The 15222-nt window shown below is 36.3% G+C and overlaps 1 protein-coding gene across 1 annotated transcript in view; it reads right to left on the reverse strand.

The window, feature by feature from the left end:
* FSIP1 (fibrous sheath interacting protein 1) overlaps positions 1-15222 on the reverse strand; it is a 222067-nt gene that overhangs the window by 187184 nt on the left and 19661 nt on the right. The window contains exons 3-5 of the mRNA XM_028507852.2: positions 9886-10069; positions 5779-5933; positions 4462-4555 (exon numbers count right to left, since the gene is read on the reverse strand). Of these exons, the coding sequence (XP_028363653.1) occupies positions 4462-4555; positions 5779-5933; positions 9886-10069 (433 nt within the window). The remainder of the gene's footprint in view (positions 1-4461; positions 4556-5778; positions 5934-9885; positions 10070-15222) is intronic.

Consider the following 15222-nt stretch of genomic DNA (forward strand, 5'->3'; position numbering starts at 1 on the left):
GTACAGGTGAGTTTAGAGCTCAAGTCCAAATATATCTGATTCTACCATCTTCAAGAGCCCTCATTAAAGAAGGTATTTTAACTAGATGCTGCCATCTACTGGACAATTTATAAGGGCTTTGCGCTTTCCTGGTAACACAGAAAAACCATTTGTGGCGGGAAACCGTGCAAAAGATTTGTTTTCATAATAAGCCTCACAGGAATATTTTACCTTAAAACTTACATATGTACCTAATCGAAATAATTTTAATTAGTTAATATTTCATATTTTTTAATTAAGAGGTAACCAAAGTTCAGTGACTAACATGGGAAGCTAATCTCAGAATGAATGTTGCAGTAGGAATATGAGACTTTCAAAAATCTGTGCTATGTGGTCAAATTGAACTCTCACATTTCTATTTACTTCTTTCATACTCTGCTAATAATACCTTTTTGAAACCAAAGATTCCAAAAGTTTCCTCTTTTGGAGTAAGGCAATAATTATGCTTTATAAAATATTTTTTAAATGTGTAATTAGGTTAATAATGTAACCTAAAATAAATACTAGCTTTTTGTTTTAAATATTTTTAAAAATTAGATTCGTAACTGCTAAATACATACCTGTGATATAAAGAGCCAACAGAAAATTATATTAAGAAATCTGTTTTCTATAAAAGACCAGTATCAAAAAGTTCTAATTAAATCTGAAGACATAGGAATACAATAATATTGTCTCTTCATTTTGGCGAACTGGTCAAGTGTGAGCTAATCCAGACAGACGGTAACAAGAATGAGGAGCAACAGACATTTGGTCCACCTGTCTTTCATTCCCAATTCTTATACCTCAAGCCCACTTTTGCATCTCACCTGCTCCACCAATACATAATAAATCAATTTTATAAATCTTATCAATATAAATAATAAATATATACATAAAAATCAAATTAAATATAAATATTCAATATAAATAAACCACATAAATCTTACCGGCTTTGCCAATATATAAAAATTGACTAAGAGTTCAAAAATCTAAAAACTGAAACTCTAACGTGATCATTTAAAGTGACGATTCTCTGAACATAATGTTCAAGCCTCTGGTAACTTCAGCTTCCAGCTCATTAGGTCCAACTAATTTCCATGTTGGAACATTAGTAATGCCTTGGCTGGGCATTGAGAACCAGCCTGCAAACCAAAGGCTCACCAGTTCAATACCCAGTCAGGGCACATGCCTGGGTTGCAGACCTGGTCCCTGGTAGGGGGCACCCCAGAGGCAACCGCACAGTGATGTTTCTCTTCCTCTCTTTCTCCTCCCCTCCCTAAAAATTAATAAATAAATTTTTTAAAAAAATACAACACCAGTACCAATCTAACATGACTGTAACTGTCTATAAGGCCTACAGTAGTCACATGACTCCAGAGCTACACCTGTCAGTTCTATAAGTTTAAGCCAAATATATATATCATAAGTCCTAAAAATTAACGTATTTGATCATTCCCATTTAATTTTGGAGAAAGGGCAACTGAAAAGTAACATCTTGCCCCCCGAGGCCAAAAGTTCACTTGGTGGTAACTCTGTGACTGAAAAGGTTAATGTCAATAGGCCATTTTAGCCCTCACTGGTGTGGCTCAATGGATTGAGTGTCAGCCTGAGAACCAAAGGGTCACTGGTTCAATTCCCAGTCAGGGCACATGCCTGGGTTGCAGGCCAGACCCTCAGTAGGGGGCATGTGAGAGGCAACCACACATTGATGTTTCTCTCCCTTTCTTTCTCCCACCCTTCCCCTCTCTAAAAATAAATAAATATTTTTTAAAAAAGGCCATTTTCAATGCAGCAATATTTTTGACATTATATCTCCTAGGGCAAGGGAAATAAAGAAAAACTAAACAAATGGGACTACATTAAATTAAAAAGCTTCTATACAGCTAAAGAAACCATTATCAAAATGAAAACAGGACCAAACTTATGGGAAAACATATTTGCCTACGATACCACAGATGAGAGTTTGATCTCCAAAATATATGAAGAACTCATATGACTCAATGTCAGGAAGACAAACAATTCAATTAAAAAATGGGCTAAGGATCTGAATAGACAGTTCTCCAAGGAGGATATACAGACAGCCCAGAGACATATGAAAGGATGCTCAACATCACTAGCCATCAGAGAAATGCAAATCAAAACCACAATAAGAAATTATCTCACACTAGTCAGAATGGCCATCATTAATAAATCAACCATCAACAAGTGCTGGTGAGGATTTGGAAAAAACGGAACCCTAGTGCACTGTCGGTGGGAATGCAGACTGGTACAGACACTGTAGAAAACAGTATGGAATTTCCTCAAAAAACTAAAAATGAAACTGCCTTTTGACCCAGCAATTCCACTGCTGGGATTATTCCCTAAGAACCCTGAAACACCAATTCAAAAGAACCTATGCACCCTAATGGTCATAGCAGCACAATTTACAATAACCAAGTGCTGGAAACAACCTACGTGCCCATCAGTAAATGAGTGTACCAAAAAACTCTAGTACTTTTACACAATGGAATACATAATGGAATGGAGAGAAAGAAAGAACTCCTAACCTTTGTGACAGCATGGATGGATCTGGGGAGCATCATGCTAAGTGAAATATGCCAGGCAGTGAGGGACAAATACTATATGATCTTACCTTTAAGTGGAACCTAATCCACAAAACAAACAAGCAAGCAAAATATAACCAGAGACATTGAAGTTAAGAACAACCTGACAGTAACCAGAGAGGAGGTAGGAGGGGATAATGGAGAAGAAGGGAGGAACTGTTTTCAGGAGCAACTATAAAGGACATATGGATAAAACCAAGGGGGGAAGGGGGGGTGGAAGCAGTGGAAGGAGGTGGGGATGGCTGGGGTAGTGGGGGAGTGGTGGGGAGTAAATGTAGACAACCGTACTTGAACAACAATAAAATAAATAAATAGATAAACAAATAATTTTTTTTAAGATTTTATTTTTATTTTATTTTTAGGGAGAGAAGGGAGGGAGATAGAGATAGAGATAGAGAGAGAGATAGAGAGAGAGAGAGAGAGAGAGAGAGAGAGAGAAACATCAATGTGCGGTTGCTGGGGGTTATGGCCTGCAACCCAGGAATGTACCCTGGCTGGGAATCGAACCTGGGACACTTTGGCTCCCAGCCTGCGCTCAATCCACTGAGCTACGCCAGCCAGGGCAATAAACAAATAAATTTTAAAAAAAATAAAAAAGAATCCTTCTTGGCCTCTTCCTAGCTCCTGGTGGTTCCAGAATCCTTGGGGTTCCTTGGTTTATAACTACATTATTCTAATCATTCCCTGTATCTTCACATGGTCTTCTTTCCTATGTCAGTGTGTCTCTGCATCTCTGTTAGTCTTTCCATAAGGACACCAATTATTAGATTTAGGGCCCACTCTGATTTAACATGACCTCATTTTAACTAATTACATATGCAGAGATCCAAATAAGATCACATTCTGAGGTTCCAAGTGGACATGAATTCTTCGGAGGGACACTACTGAACTCACTCCAGGCAGGAACTGACCAGCACCGTTCTCCCTCTGCATGGAGACAGACCCAAGCAGCTTCTGAGCTCTCACTGCTGGGACTGGAAAGGAACAAGCCTGAAGGAATTTCATCCACATCACAGCTCATGCTAAAGAGTTGAAGTAGCCCATATCAGGTTCTTAGGATTCTAAAATGTTAAACATTCATTTTGTAAAAGATGAATGGATTCCAGGATTCTCAGAGAAATCAGAAGCCCCTGCTTGAAGCCAGTCTAATGCTCAACCAATACTAGACCACTATGACCACTTACACAATATAGTTACAGGATTTAAAAAGTGTCCTTCCAAAAAACATCAACTGCTTCCCAATACCTAAAATTTTCACCACTATATAAGTAATTTAAATAGGTTACATGATTATATAATAGTTCTATAGAAGAAGAAGATAAAAGAAGACAAGGAGGAGGAGAGGAATCACAAATATACATACACACAAATGGAGAAGGAGAACCATATGGGCAAAATTAACTGGTTGGTCTTTAAAAAGAACTGTGAAAGAACAGAAAATAGGACAAATCAGTAATGGATTTTTATGAAAGGGATTGCAGAGGCCTGAGTAAGATACTTCACAGGAGGATCCTGGGCCTTTAGGGGACTGTCAGCATAAACTGGGTGTATAGAGGCAGCTAAGACACACAGGAAGTAAAGCAAAGACATGCTTTGTCTATTCCCCGACTTTTCACTGCCTTGTCCCCCATCTTTGAGCAGATATAAGCCCTTAAAAATTCTAAAACATACCTAAGCTCAAGGTAGTTCCAAATAATCTTACCTAATGTGATCATTTCCTCTAAAAAAAAAAAAAGTTAAACTCACAAAGAAAAAATTGTAATAATTAAATTGGGAATTTTACCTTAATCCAAATATTCTATGACTTAGACAAAAATAAAGATGAGTCAATTTCACTCACCAACAGTTTCTTCTGATGCAGCAGTCAAAGCTAGAAACTTTTTTGTATTTTCCATTTCCTCATTACTTGGCAAAGCTTCACTATTTTTTGCAGACTGATGAAAGAGAAATGAAAGTTTAAATATGAGAAAATAAAGCAACATTGATATTTTGTTAAGTTTCGATGAGGTTTCCAATTGTGCATATACAAACAAGACGACTCGGGTCATTTTTGTCTAATTAGGAACTCCATCAATGTTTCCTGTCCCCTCAAAATTCTGTCAACAAATACTTGCAAAAAGCACTGGAGTGTATATCTACCATTATATCATGATTACCTTGCTTAATGTTTCTTAAGATTCTGTTTAATATTTTTATAACTAATGAGTCTATGATCAAATTACAATTTCAGATATTTCAAGATTACTACTGTATTTTATTATGCTTCCAGTTATAATTCTGTTTCCAAGGTAAAAATTTGCTTTGAGATTCAATAGAAATAAGTGATAGGTTAATATTTTTCTGTTAAAATTTGCACAGATTATTTCTTTAGTTTAAAGCACTGCATTTTGTATGTTGCTCTTTCTGTCCTAGTGGTCTTCCTGGGAAACTTGTAAAACTGTATTCTTAATTGCTATATTATTAATTCATATTATTGCCTGGGAAACTTCCTCCAAAATCAGTCAATTGATCAAGGAGGAATTTATCAAAACCAGTTATTACATTGTTCCTTACCTGAAAAGTGCTCTCCTTTGAGGGGCAAAGTTCAAGTGTGAGCCAATAGCTATACATCAAGTCAGTGCTAACACCTGGTCAACATCCACCCCTCAGTACTACAGAGAATAAGAGGTCCAAGAAGGCGAAGGACAGTTAATCAAGCACTAGAAATATTAAAACACAAGCAAGTAGAGTATGGTCTCAGACCTCGAGCCTCAAGCACTTTACAGCTTCCCGAAGGGATCTTGACCAGCATATGCAATGATGAACTCCCCCACTTACTGGTCACAAAAGTTTACTCAAATAATAATGAGAACAAGGAGGTTAAATTTGTATATATTTGTACATTTATCTCCAAAATGTAAACTTGCTGAAGAAAAGCAAATAACATGCTTAATGAAAGGAGGCATCACACCCCTTTCTATTCCAGAGATGGAGGAGCCCCACCCAACACTGGCAAGAGCAGTGCCAGTGCAGTGCCTGAGTCTGGGAACTTACCTACCTCCACAAAATAAATCAGTCAATGCAGACCACATTAATAACTACCACAGTCTGTGCTCTTCCTACTCATCACAGAGGAAATTGCTTCTTACATGTCAGAATGTGGTTACATAATTCTTACCTTAAGGTCTTCCCATAGCTTTATTCTCATTTCTAGACCTTGCTTCTTAATTTCTTTTTCTCTACATTGTTTCTTCACCAATATTTTATCAAGCTTCTTCATCTTCTGAATAGCATCTTGAAGTTGAGAATCTAATTCTTTTAATTTGGGTTCATCTATATTGTGTTGAAAGTAGGAATAAGCTTGAAGTTTAGCAAACCTTAAAGCTCTGTTTTGTTTTGTTTTTGCTATTTCTTCTTTCATTCAACAAATGTTTATGGCTGATAGTAATAACTAACACTGGGGTCAAGTATCTCGATTTTCAAGTTGCTTTCACATGTATTTTTTCATATAATTATCTAACAATCCCGCGAAATAGACATGTTTCTCTAGAGTTGAGATAGATGGGCCCTTTTAAATAAGGTAATAAATTATAGCACTGAACCCAAAAGTGGGTCTTGTATGATTTTATACCCCAAATTCTTTCTCTTTCATTCTGCTATACCTTCTATATTCATGACTAACAAATAAGGAATAAGACAAAGACTCCATCCCAGAGCTGCTTCAGACTAACTGAAAGAGAAGGCACGTGCACAATAGCTATGGTAAAATACAGCATGCCATAGTGACACAAAAAGGTTCCAACACATACATAGAAACAAATTCAGAAAAGTGTTCCATGTAACCAGACACCTTTATCTATGCCCCTTCCACTTGTTCTATTTGCTCGACGCACCTAAAAATGTTCTTGAGTTGTGGATAAGTCATAGTGACTTATTTGAAATTAGGGACTCTATAGAAACTTTTATCATCACAGCAGCTAACATTTATAGAGTTACCTGATAGGCACAGTGTTAAGTGCTTTATTTACATACATTATCTCACTTAATCCTCATCATAATGCTGTGAAGTGCTATAATTATTATTCCCATTTTACAAATTTGTAGACCTAGGCTAATGTGTAACTGGGTCACATACATATCCAACATGATATAGCTAGTAAATGGCAGGGTCAGTTTCCACCCAGATCTGTCTGACTCCAGAGCCAAAGCTCTTCACTGCTAGGCAGGTAATACTTCCTCTGTGAAGTCTGACAAAAGATAATAATCTGGCAATGAGGATAAATGCTCAAATACTAAAGTCTCAACTACCCCAATTTTGATCATTAAAAATGGCATATTATGCTAAGAAAAGACAAATTTTGTGACTTTTGAAAATCCAAAGAATCCAATGATGGTTTTCTATAATGTATATTACTTTCTTTTAAAGGAAAATAAAATATTTTTAGGGGGAATAAGCTTACCCAAAAAGAATACTGATGGCCCTGGCTGGTGTGGCTCAGTGGATTAAGCTCTGGCCTGCGGACCAAAGGGTCACCAGTTCGATTCCCAGCCAGGGCACATGCCTGGGTTTTGGGCCAAGTCCCCAGTAGGGGGCACTCGAAAGACAACCCCACACTGATATTTCTCTCCTCTCTGTCTCCCTCCCTTTCCCTTTCTAAAATTAAATAAATAAAATCTCTTTTAAAAAAGAATACTGATTAATACTGATATTAATAAAGAGGCTTTGCAAATTTTATTGCTTACATACTTCAAATGCAACAGCCTCTGGTTCTATTTCCCAACTGCAAATCCGAGTGTTCTCAGGCTCCATGCACACAGGTAGTCTATATAGCAGGCATTTTGAAGTAACTTGTGCAGTACTGAAACAAAGGGAAGGGTCACCCATGGACAAAGCCAAAGTGGGGAAGGACTGAGGACAGGAGGCGGGGTGGGAGTGGCAAGAGAAAGTGGTGGTGGAATATGGAGACAACTGTACTTGAACAACAATGAAAAAATGTATCAAATGCCAAAAAAATATATAAATACAATGAAACTGGGTGAGAGCTAATCTCAAGTACAATATCTTGTTTCCTGATAACTATAAGCCTGAATTATCTGACCTAACTCTGAGAGCTGATCTTATCCCAAACATATTCCAAATCAGCAGTTTGCACAATTTATGAATCTCAGCTTCCCTTTACAGCTTAAAAATTACTCAAAACCCAAAGTAGCTTTTGTTTATGTGAATATTAATTAATAATTGCATTGTCTATTAATAATTGCATTAGAAATAAAAATTAAAAATAGTATATCTATTCATTTTAAATAATAAGCATTATTACTAATTATATATTAACATTTTAACAACTGTATTTTTTTTAAATATTGAGAGGAATGGCCTTGTTTTCATTTTTGAGTATTTGGCTTAATAGAAGACAGCTTAATTCTTATGTTTGCTTCTGAAGTCAATCTATTGCAATCTGTTATTTTAGTTAAAGTGTATGAAGAAAATCTGGCCTCACACAGACATGTAGCAGGAAAGTTGAGAAATTTAATAGCCTTTTCATATAGCAGTGATATTCTCCTTTCACACTATATAAATCAACAAGGGTTGGTCTCTAAAAGGTGAGCTATAATGAAAAATCTGTAATCATATCAGTGAGCTTTTTGTATTTGTTCCATTAAAATCCATGGATCTATCTTTCATGTTAAAGGGATCTTTTACCCTGCATTGGTCATTTGGAAAAGAGTGGTTCTGTTTCATTTTACTGAATTATGTTGACCTTCAAACTATTAACATATTTCAGTACACAATATCAAAAAAATCACATGTGTTAATATGGCCACCAATATTTATCAGGAAAGTCCATTTGGGACAACAGGGGTTAGATTCCCCAATGGGGAGCCAAAAACAAAACAAGTCGAAGTGCTGGGAAGCTGTCGAGCTCACATGGACATACGTAAGTTCTCCAAAATTCTCATTTTCACTTGGAAGTTTGTTCAAATTTTATCATTGACAAAAAAGACTGTAAATTGTCTTCCTTGAGCTAATAGGCTCATTTTATTTTTTAAAACATGAATGCCAAATAGCCAAGTCTGAATGATAACAGTTTTTCTGTTGGCCATTCTTTAAAGTAAAAATGATGCTCCATTTAAAAAGTGGAGCTCTCAGCTCTCAGCTTCAACTATCATACAAGTACTTTTCCTCAACACAGCCTTCACATTTTGGAATACAGCAGAATTGCTTTATATGTATCTCCCATTCTAACACACAGGATATTAGAAAGATATGTTTTGAAAAGTCAAGATTTCATAAAATTACTAATTTTTACTGCTCCAAAGACTTTCTTGAGTGACACCGGATATTTCTTTTTCCTGCCAGTACCTGGTCATGAGGATTACGATGACTAATAGTATGATTTGATGCCCTTGCCTTGATTCATGCTAAGGCACCAGCAATTTTCTTACAAGATTTTATTTATTTACTTTTGAAGAGAGAGAGGAAGGGAGGAGAAACAAGAAGGAGAGAAGCAGCAAGGCAAGAAAGAAACATCAATCATTTGCCTCTCACATGCCCCTAACTGTGGACCTGGCCCGCAACCCAGACATGTGCCTTGACTGGGAATCAAAATGGTGACCTTTCAGTTTGCAGAACGATACCCAATCCACTGAGCCACACCAGTCAGGGAAAAATATCAGCAATTTTACCAACGTTGCTTGTGTACCATCAGTGTAAATGCCCATTCACTGGGCAGGAAAGCAAATAGATTATTTCAGTATTATGATAAACTATACTACTAGAATATAATGTCAGTATTATAATGAAAGTAGTTTTTACTTTGCAGAGCCCCTGAAAGGGTCTCAAGAGATCCCCAGAGCTCTACAGCCCACATTTTGAGAACGGCTGCTCTAATTCACTCTGACCAGTGTTAATTTAATACCCATGAAAAAAGAAGACTTTTAAAATCCAAAAGTGACTAAAATCAAATGGGATTATCCCTAAAAAAGTATAACTTACATGATACATTTTATTGTGCAATTCTAGTCATCAAAAAGATCAATAATAACTCATGTAATAAAGTGCAGAAAGATTTCCTACTTGATTAATGTAAAATGGCCGCAATAATTTTATTAAATGACATATTTTTCTAAGTATATTTAAGGACTATTAATATTCTTCTAAATAATAAGTGACTGCTTATTCACAAAGTAATAACTCATTTTTAATTATTTCTGCTTAACTGATAAAAAAAATATCTAATTCTAATATTTTAACATCTATAATTATCATTAGCCAATCACCTACCTGAACATTTAGAGACTATTTGATGTTGAGCCCAGTTCAAAGCTTCACCTGACCCCTCTCCAGCCAGTTTTATTTTCTCGGTGTAGTTTTCACCTTTATCATCATCGCAGCTCCTACTTCCCTCTGGATTACTGTTTAATGAGGGGCCCTCTTCATCAGAGTTCAACTTGATTGCAGTATCAACCTAAAAGTTATTTCCAAAGAAACATTTTTCAAAAACAATGTATGGTTTTAAATTTTAAATTTCTAGACTATTTTAGATAATGGAAGTATATAAGGGAACACACATACATTAGCATTAAAGTATTCTAGGAAAATAACACTTTTCAATTAAATGCAATTTAACTACACAGCTAAATTTAATAAGAATTTGCACCAAATAAATATGACCATTCTGTAGCAATTTCTAGCAATAATGGAGAAAAGTCAGGCATCAGTCCTGATGAGAACTGCCGCCAGGCAGGCTCTGGGAATGAGGCACGGTGGTCCCCGCTCCTGGAGCTCACACTCAGGTGAAGAGTCAGAAGTCAAGAGCTGTGCTGTCCCATACAATACCATAGCCACTAGCCACATGTGGCTGGCTATTGAACAGCTGAAAAGTGAATATTCTGAATTGAGATGTGGTTCTACTGAACTTCAAGCCAGAATCATGTGCTTTGGTGATTAATTTATTTTTATGCTATTCACAGTTTTTCTATTTCATTATGGTTTCTCTTTCCATTTTAGGAAAGTTCCTTTTGAAAACACCACAGCTGTATTTTCCTGAGAGAGAACAAGAAAAGACATTCATGGCTGAGTCAGGAGAAAACAGGGATCATAGGGCCCTGAGGACTTCGCAGGGCAGTGAGAGTCAAGGTGGAAATGAACACAGCCCAAGGGAGAGTCAAACCTCAAGAAGAGAGAAGCAGCCACTTCTGAGAAAAGGTCCTTTTCCCTCCCAATGGACAGACTGACTGACCCAGCCCTTGTCCTCAGTCCTCTGCATCCTGTGATCACTCTCTCCTGTTGCAACTGTGCCCCCTTGGGAATCTCCACAGCAGAAGGTTGGTGGTGCTGAGAATAAACTGCCAGGGATACAGGACTGCAGGAGCATCTCTGTTCACCTGAACTATTGCATAAATCCCAGCAGAAATGAGCTGAGTCAGTGATGTGACAATTATAACCACCATTTATTGATGAATTACTATTAGCCATGTCCTGTGCTAAGTACCTTAGCACACACTGCCTCCTTCATTCCACCCAATGACCCTATGGCAAAGGCACTGCTACCCAACTTGACACAGAAGAAAACAGATCCAGTACAGAATGAACCTAGTGGAGGCCCAATTTATAAACAAACAAAACAATGCCTATTTTATGTAATCTCAGAGGTGTTAAAGAGGATTCCTTGTTCAAAAAAATACATCTATCAAAGGCCAGGGAAAATCTGAAATTCTATAATATCCAGTAAACCCTTAAGGCTATAGAGTTCTGTGAAAATGCTGAAATTGCTGGGAGAGGTCACGTGAGCCTTGTCAGTCATATATATCATAGCATAAATGAATTTAGCCGACCTTACTCTGAAAATGAGTTTTTATATAGGGGAATATAGAATAGACAAAAGATAACTAGATATTAGCAGTATACTCATATGGCACACTTTAAGATACACAGAGACCTTTCGTATGTGCCACCCCACACAATCCTAACTCTTAGAACAACCAATAAGGCAAAAAGATGAACTGGAGGACAAAAAGCAAACTTGGCCCATTTCACAATTTTACCCATAGTGCCCCACCCAGCTTCCCCAGCCCATTCATTGCCCACTAGCCTCTCTGTTCCTTACCCTCCTGCCCTTTCGCCCTGTGGCCTGTGTGTACGGTTTTCCTTTCTTCTTCATTCTCAAAGCCACTTCCCACCTCTGTTTTTCATTGCTCCATGTCCCCCACTCCATACCTGGCAGGTTAGTCCCAGGAAACGTAAATACCCTATAAAAACCTTTCTAACAATTAGATTACCTAACTGAGAGGTGAGATTTTTAAACAAATTACAACTGCAGGTTCTTTGGGGGAAAATATTCATAAGTAACAATAAACCAAAATTCTTAGAGTGAGAAATCTATTATTACTAAAGAAATTTCATTAAAAATCTAGCATTTTAAACTCATTTTCTGCCACATAGAAAATTTTGGTAAAGATATTAATAAAAGCCAGATTTGAACAACAAAACTAATCAAAATCCCAGGATTCATTATTCTGACCATACGTATACAAGGTTTCTTAGTCACTGACGCATGTGCAATCAGCAGTCAGCATGCAGTGTATCCGTGGCTTTCTCCCCCAGCCTAACACAAACCTTATCTTCCATGAACTTGTTAACACAAATCACAATTTTTAGGAGGCTTTCCTTTTACATAATTATCAAAGTCCTTGTTAACTAACAAAATATGATAGAGTTTTAACAGTAGCTTAGTAGGTTAAAATTAAATCTTACTTGATCACTGATACTTTTCTTGTAAATAAGTCTTGAACAAAGCAGTATTAATCTATGTACTAAAACCTATGTGTCAATATTGTAAAGTTGCTACTTTATAAAAAAATCATCACCCAGGAGTATATAAGCAGAAATACTAGTTCCATGCCACTCTAAATTTCATCAGGTTTCTTTGTGTATTATCCTACCTACATAAAGTGGGGAAATATTCATTCTAAATTTATTAAACACATATTTTATGAATACTTACTATGCACCAGACTTTATGCTGAATGCTATGAATGACACAGAAAGGACTGAGTTGAAGAACTGAAACCAATAACTAAGAAGTACTAAATACTAAGTGCCAGTCACTATTCTAAGAACTTTAAACATTTTATGTCATTTTATCTTTAAAACATGCCTATGAGGTTTGAACAGATGAGAAAATTGACAGAGAGAGTTAAAGTAATTTTCCAAAAATCACATAAAATATGGGCAGCGGAACCCAATTTAAACCCTTGACTCTAGAGTTCAGGTTTATAACCACTATACTTGGAACTAAAGAACCTAAAATTGTTTTCAGATTCCAATTTTGGGTCTCTGGAAAAGTGAATGAACTAAAACCCTCCATCTACTTAGAAATACATAGATGAGCTCACAAGAACACTAGGGAAGTTGCCAATAGACAGAAATTAAAAGAAAATGGAAAACTAGTAACAGGAGCCTTATAAATCCTTAAAGCAGCTGCCCTGGTTCCTGGCTGGGGGTGGGGGTAGAAGTAAAAAAGAGACAAATGAGAATGTGCTGGCCTTAGAAAACTATGGGCTTAGGTTTTAACATCCAACGGTAGGAGAGCAGGCCTTGGGTCCATGCAAGACAAGAAGATAATTGCCCTGACCAGTGTGCTCAGCAGGTTAGAGCGTCATCCCGCAAACCAAAAGGTCCCGGAGGACACATGCCTGGGTTTTAGTCCCAATTGGGGCCATTCAAGAGGTAACTGATTGATACATCTCTCTGACATTGATGTTCCTCCCCCTCTCTTTCTCCATCCCTTCCCCTCTCTCTAAAAATCAGTATCTTTAGCCCTGGCTGGTGTGGATCAGTGAATTGAGTGCCAGTCTGCAAAACAAAGGGTCACTGGTTAGATTCCCAGTCAGGACACATATCTGTGTTACAGGCCAGGTCCCCAGTAGCAGGCACAGGACAGGCAACCACACACTGATGTTTCTCTCCCTCTCTTGCTCTCTCCCATCCCCTCTCTAAAAATAAATAAATGAAGTCTTTTAAAAAAAAAAAAAAAACAAGAAAAAGAAAATCAGTATCTTAAAAAAAAAAGGGGGGGCAAGGAGATGGAAAGGAACCTTCCCTCTTCCACTCCATAAAGCTAGATGCCTCAAAGAGGTGTATCCTCTGTGAAAAACACATCTAGCCAAAAGCACAGGGTAAGAATGAAGATACAAGTATGAAAAAGCCTTCCCTGAGATTTGCAACTATAGGGTCATGCTTCATGTGGGTTTGGGTTCCAATTTATATTATTCATGTGTTCTGGGATGCTTAAAGCTGAAAAACTGGCAAAAAAAAAGAGAGAGAGAGAGGAATTCATGCTAGTGATACATCTCTCAAGCATTCCGAAGAAGCAAACACAAGCCTGCTCTGGAAGACACAGTTTCAAATCAGGTTCCATGAAATTCCCAGCTACATTCCAAAAGTTTAAAAGCCATGGACATATTACCAACAATAACAAAGAATCACAATAAACAAAAAAACTTAAGATATTAAAATGCTGATAAAAATAATCATATAAACATTTTATTTGGTATTTTTAAATTAAAAAAGAGATCAAGATATGGTAAAGAACAGACAGATTAAAAATAAACTAAAAAGAACTTCCAGAAATTAAAACTATATCATTAAATTTAAAAAATCAGTGGACAGATAAAAGAGATTTGATATACAATAAGAAGTAATTCAAAATTACAAAATACATGTTAAAAATGCCCCTGAATAAAGCACAGGAAAACAAATGAATAGAAAATATTAAAAAGAATATAACAGACATGAAGGATAGAGGGAAAGATTCTACAGACATTTAATATGACTTCCAGGATGACAAAATAGGAAAAAAAAAAAAAGACATTTTTGAAATATTGGAAACATGAAAACACAATAGCTAAAAATTTTTCAAAATAAATGAAACATACAAATTCTTAGATTGAAGAAGTACTAGTCTCCAGAAGGAAAAATTAAATAAATTCATACATAGGTAAGTAATAGTAGATACAAAGACAAAGAGAAAACACAGCAATCAGACAAAAACAACTAAACTAGACAACCCACACTCAAATAAATATTGGGCTTACCAAAAGCCTTCTCATTGGTAACAAAAGAGACTACAAAAAACCTAAATGTAAAACATAAAATAGAAAACTTTCAAAGAAAACATGAGAAAATCTTTGGGATCTTGAGTTAGACAAAGAGTTCTTACATACAACAAAAAAACTACAATCTTCAAAAGAAAAAAATTAATAAGTTGTACTTGAGAAAACATAAAATGCCCTTCCAAAGTCACAATTAAAAAAATTAAAAGTGAAGCTATAGACTGGGAGAAAATATTTGTAAATCATTATCTAGAATATATTAAATACCCTCAAAAGCCAATAACAGAAAAACAAAATATAAAAACATATAAAAACTGAACATATACTTTCCAAAGAAGATATGTGGACCACAAATAAGCACATGAAAACATATCAACATTATTAGTCACCAGGGAAATGCAAGTTAAAATGTAAAGAGCTACTATTGTAAACCTATCAGAATGGCTGTTTTAAAAAAACTAACTACCAATGGATGCAAAACAGCTGGAACTCTGATACATTTCTG

Source organism: Phyllostomus discolor, chromosome 1, assembly GCF_004126475.2.
Source record: "Phyllostomus discolor isolate MPI-MPIP mPhyDis1 chromosome 1, mPhyDis1.pri.v3, whole genome shotgun sequence".
NCBI lineage: Eukaryota > Metazoa > Chordata > Mammalia > Chiroptera > Phyllostomidae > Phyllostomus > Phyllostomus discolor.